General features: G+C 40.7%; 2 protein-coding genes across 2 annotated transcripts in view; both read left to right on the plus strand.

Moving 5' to 3' along the window:
* Positions 1-101: 101 nt before the first annotated feature.
* Positions 102-2,942, plus strand: SARC_03097 (hypothetical protein; the record flags this gene model as incomplete). The annotated part of the gene is made up of 4 exons (XM_014303119.1): positions 102-117; positions 695-786; positions 1,214-1,381; positions 1,590-2,942. 4 exons carry the CDS (start codon positions 102-104, stop codon positions 2,781-2,783), a joined length of 1,470 nt encoding a protein of 489 aa, XP_014158594.1. The 3' UTR covers positions 2,784-2,942.
* Positions 2,943-4,606: 1,664 nt separating this feature from the next.
* Positions 4,607-5,147, plus strand: part of SARC_03098 (hypothetical protein) — a gene marked incomplete at its 3' end in the record, with an annotated part of 5,007 nt that continues 4,466 nt past the window's right edge. Inside the window, exon 1 of the mRNA XM_014303120.1 lies at positions 4,607-4,889. Coding sequence (XP_014158595.1) covers positions 4,766-4,889 — 124 coding nt within the window. The 5' untranslated portion in view covers positions 4,607-4,765. The remainder of the gene's footprint in view (positions 4,890-5,147) is intronic.

Here is a 5,147-nt window from a genome sequence, read left to right on the forward strand (position 1 = left end):
CACACTCACACACACACACACACACACACACACACATATATATATTTATATATATATTTACACACACACACACACACACACACACACACATATATATAAATATGTATATGTGTGTATGTGTGTATATATATATATATATATATATATATATATATATATATATATATATATATATATATATATACATATATACACGTATATATATATATATATATATATATATATATATATATATATATATGCTTTTACGTATATATATATATATATATATATATATATATATATTTATATGCTCATACGTATATGTATACATACATACATATATATATATGTTTAGATGTTTATATATTGTTTCTGTGTATATATGTGCGTATATGTATGGAGATTTTGCATATTGATTTGTATCATTAAGTTATAACAATATCATTATATTTCTATTGTATATCTGGTTCTTCGTTTTGTTTGTTATAGCTGCTTTGTGCTGCTTATGAGTGCGGGTTACTTGGTAATGTTGTGTCATCCACAAGTAACTTTCTTACTGTATGTTGCTCTTAACATTACATTGTATGTCTAATATATCCGTTGTATGCTATTGAAATGTGCCTTATTTTAATGTAAGCTTTATTGAATTTATCAATTAGAGTCCTGAGATTCATGTCTAAATGTTGTCATTTCTATTTTTTTTCTAATGTAGCACATGTTCCCATCAACCAAGTTTTGGTAGACACAGAGGATAAGAAAGAGACTGAGGATGACTCGTGTAACCTAAGAAGCTCAATCACTTCGGTATGTGCGTCTCGCCAATGTGTACATCTACCTTTGTCATGGATATATGTTCATCCAAAAAAAAATGTCATACATGCAGCTTTTGATGATTGATAAGCAAATGCATTCTATAACTAGTAGCGACGCTCTCAATAAAGGTCAAAGTGCTCGAGATTCTCATTTCCCCGATCGACATTCTTTGAGTGAAATTATTTTTTGTGTATGTGTTTGCACATTCATGTTTGCACGTGTATCATTGGGTTTTCTCCTGATCGATGACTAGCATTCTCGTTCAGATGCTACGCTGTCCTTCAATCTCACGAAAGTCAACTGGGGGCCCGCACTCTAGCTCTCACCTTATGCTCTATCCTTGATTTACACGTTATGAATCAGAATTGGTACCAAGTGTGCTCATCTATAACCCGAAATGTTGATCCTGTTTATCCAGATGAAACTGAAAGACAACACAAAACCCCTGTTCAATAGTCTGGGATGTGAGCCCAAGTCGACGGAGCAAAGGAAAGAACACAACCGTGTCGCTTCTAGGCGGTGCCGCCAACGAAGACGGGAGAAGGAGAATGTCATGAGAGAGCAGATAGAGATTCTGATGCAGCAGGTAACCCTTATGCAAACTTACTCAGTCATGTGTATGCCGATAAGCAAAGTGACGCAGTGTGTATCGGGTATCGACTGTTGATCTCTTTATGTGATCGTATTCAGCAGCTATCATCGCTGATCATATGTTGTATTCGGTGTCTACGCTTTCGTTTAAAACCAACGTTCTTAAGACGATGTTTCCCTCTCTGTCCATTTAATTGCCGCAGATGAAGTCTGTGCAAAACGAAAACAATGCGCTGCGTGCCTACATAAAGACACTTAGTGCCAATGATCCGCTTGCGGTCTCGGGTATTCCGGTGACACCCGAGATACTGCAGCGCTCAGCAGCTGCAGCCTCCGCCAAGAAAAACGCGGCAAATATGCCAGCCACCAATCTGAACGTCGCAAATGCACCTGGCCTGAAAGGTACGGGGGCGGGAGTTTCGATTTTGCCACAACAACCACCGCAAGCTCCAACACAAGCACAAGCGCAGGCACAGGCACAGGCACAGGCACGACCACTCACATACATACACGGTCGACAGGAGTACAACATGATGTGTGGACCACGAGTACCCTATATGCAGCAACAGGCGAACCTCTCACCCATGCACACACGTGCACAGTCGAATATGTCAGTATTCAGTAATAACACTCTGGGCGCCTCAATATCGATGGATATGCTCGATACAACGGGCAACCTGGGCGACATTGACAACCTTCACGACATGGGGGCTATACAATACGGCGGGGGACTACATCACCATATCAACAACATATGGGGGCAAATGCCAATAGGAAACGGCCCCCTACCCTCTACTGTCATACACGGCAACCATCACCATCATCTGCTGGATTTGCGACTCATGTGTGACGTAGGCGGCGAACATAGTTTGTTTCAACAGCCCGGGTTGTACCAACATCACGCGGGTTTGATGATGCAGCATCAGGGCCAGGTCCCAGGAGTAGACAGCCATTGTGCTGGAGGAAGCGCACAGCTCATGCAACCAACCGGTAGCGATGGTAGTGGAATGTTGTCGCACCACAGCTCCAGTGGTGCACTCAATTTGCTGGGTATGCAACAGCCCCAACAGCAACACCAGCAGCAGCAGCAACAACAACAACAGCAACAGCAGCCGCCACAGCTAGGGCTGGGTGGGGGTGACAGTATGAGTGATATGAATACAAATGGCGGGGCTACTGGTATGCTGAACAGAGTGCTTTCGGGAAGCAATACTCAGGGAGTGCCGCCTACACCCGTACACACGCCTACTGTCTTCGGATTCGCACCACTGGATATGAATTCACAGATGAAGCAATCTACATCGCAGGGCAGCAGTTTGGGATCGGACTCAAACACTCAGTTGACAGCCAATCACCCGCTGTCTGTAAACGATAATAGCACTCCCATCCCGTTATAGATGCCATTATATTATACTGGACCGTTAGATATTAGGATTATACATCTCGTAGAATGTGGGACCACGCGGGCCAGCGGTATGGATAAATTAATACGAAACTACTCGATAGAGCAAACAAATTTACAGGCATGATGAGTACATATATAAAATATTGAATCGAAATTCTGCGGCTGCAACTAATAATTCATAGCGAAATTGTACTTTCCAGCGCTAGTTCGTACATAGAGGGAAGCGTTGCTGCTTTTTTTCTTTTTCTTTCCTGCACGCATTATTGCTACGCGAAAATACATTACTTTTCTATAGAACTATCAAGGATATTGATTTCGGCAGCCAAAGGTCCTCTGGGGTTCCGAGAGACGTGACTTTGAACGTGCTTTTCGGTTTTATTTATTTGCTGTACCAGTAACATAACCATTGTACCAGTGACATAACTGTTCAATTTTCAGAAGACTACGACATAACCCCGCGGAATGTAGGAACACACGTGCACACATTCAATGTGAACTGTAAGTTTGTATCTGTTACTTTTTAAATCAAGAATGTTTGGGCCGGAGCCGAATATCAACGAAATGTAGAACACTTGATTAATTTGAATATACTTAAAAGACTTGCGCAAATGAATCAAACAGACATACTAGATCTAGTTTGTTGTCAGACTATTTCGAAAGTCGACACATATAGATACTTCTATAAATAAAGAAAAGGCTGAAACTTGCCACAACATATGCATTTCACTTTTTTTCAAGTTCGTTCCCAAACCCCTCCCATGCGTATGAACGAGCCTTTCTAAATCATGTATATTATCTCGATGTGTTTCATTTTGATCTCATGTATATCTGTGTTTCATTTTGATCTCATGTATATCTGTGCATCTTCATGTACGATTATTAAAAACTTAATAGTAGGCAACGTAGGTTTCTTGAAATGTCACCGTGTCTGAGAAAGACCAAGTCATGATATAACAACTTGATTATCAATATCAAAATAAGATCTCGGGGTTCCTGTATCAAAGTAGAGCATTGCGTTTTTACAATATTTTGTTTTGATTTACACTGTACATAGATAGACGTGACATATGTACTGTAAATACACACGTAGATACAAGTTTTATTTAATAAAAAAGAGACAGCACCAAAAAAAACATCATGGACGCTGAGTAGCCGGCGTATCAGATCGAGATGAGTATGACGCACTGAGATTCCATCACAAAATCAGAGATCTGGATTTGATCAGTATTAAAAAATAGACAGTCTGTGAGACTGTTACTCTGTGCCAGCTTTGGTGAGAAATGACTGCTGGTGAGTGGTGAGTGGGGAGTCTCTCCCTCTCTCTGAGAGCTATGCAGTAGAGTCACTCTGGTGAGCTGCTGGTGACTGACTGACTGGTGAGGCCTCAGGCCTGTGGGCTGTGACTACTGACTTGTGTCAGTGTGTGTGAGTGTGGTCGTGGGGGCTCTGGCTCTGACGAGTCTGGAGTCTGACCGTCTGGGTCTCTCTGTGCCTCTGTGGAGTGTGGACCACCACGTTGTAGCCCAAGGTATTAAAAACCGAAACTCAATCCAGATGTATTAAAAAAATAAAACGTCGTATGTCTAACGCCTATATTTCTTGTGGTAATGAAAAGTGTATTCAGATTTGAACTTGAGATGGTAACAGACGTATTATGGTTTGCGACAAAGTCAAAATACTTGATGTTCGTGTAGTTTATTAAAATCACCCCCTCTGGGCGAACAAAACCACAGCAAAAAAAATACACAATTTATTCAAATAAAAATTATATAAACAACAAAGCAGACCTCTGGCTCGGTGCTGTGAAAATACAACCACAAAAGTTAGATAGAAACTGAAATAGTACAAATAAATACATAATCTTTCTTGTACACACATAGTAGTGTAGAACCACACCAACTTGATACAATATATAATAATACCAGAGAGTCACGTATATAGAACCACTCTACTGCCATATAAGAATATCACAGTATGAGCGAGTATTCTTACGATGATAGTGGTGACAACACCACCATTTTCTTGCTGAGTGGACTGTGTCTATACTTGGTGCCAGCCACATACTTCCGCGTCGCTAAGTTCATCACGACGCCCGAGGGTATGTTAGTCAATTGTTGCTACAGTAGTACACTAATATAAAATCGTGTTCACATGACGAACGCGATCGTTTAAGTAGTCGTGGGTATTATCCATTAAGTCCTTTCTGTCTTGACATCCCTAAATGAAAACCCGTTCGTGCGCTTTATTCCCCAAATTCTTCCTGTTCAATGAAACAGACTCTTTTATTTTGCTATTGATAGAGATCGTTAATTGTGTCGAATTCCATAATACAGATGATCTATACTAGGTGGCTTAT

Source organism: Sphaeroforma arctica, assembly GCF_001186125.1.
Source record: "Sphaeroforma arctica JP610 unplaced genomic scaffold supercont1.151, whole genome shotgun sequence".
Lineage (NCBI taxonomy): Eukaryota > Ichthyosporea > Ichthyophonida > Sphaeroforma > Sphaeroforma arctica.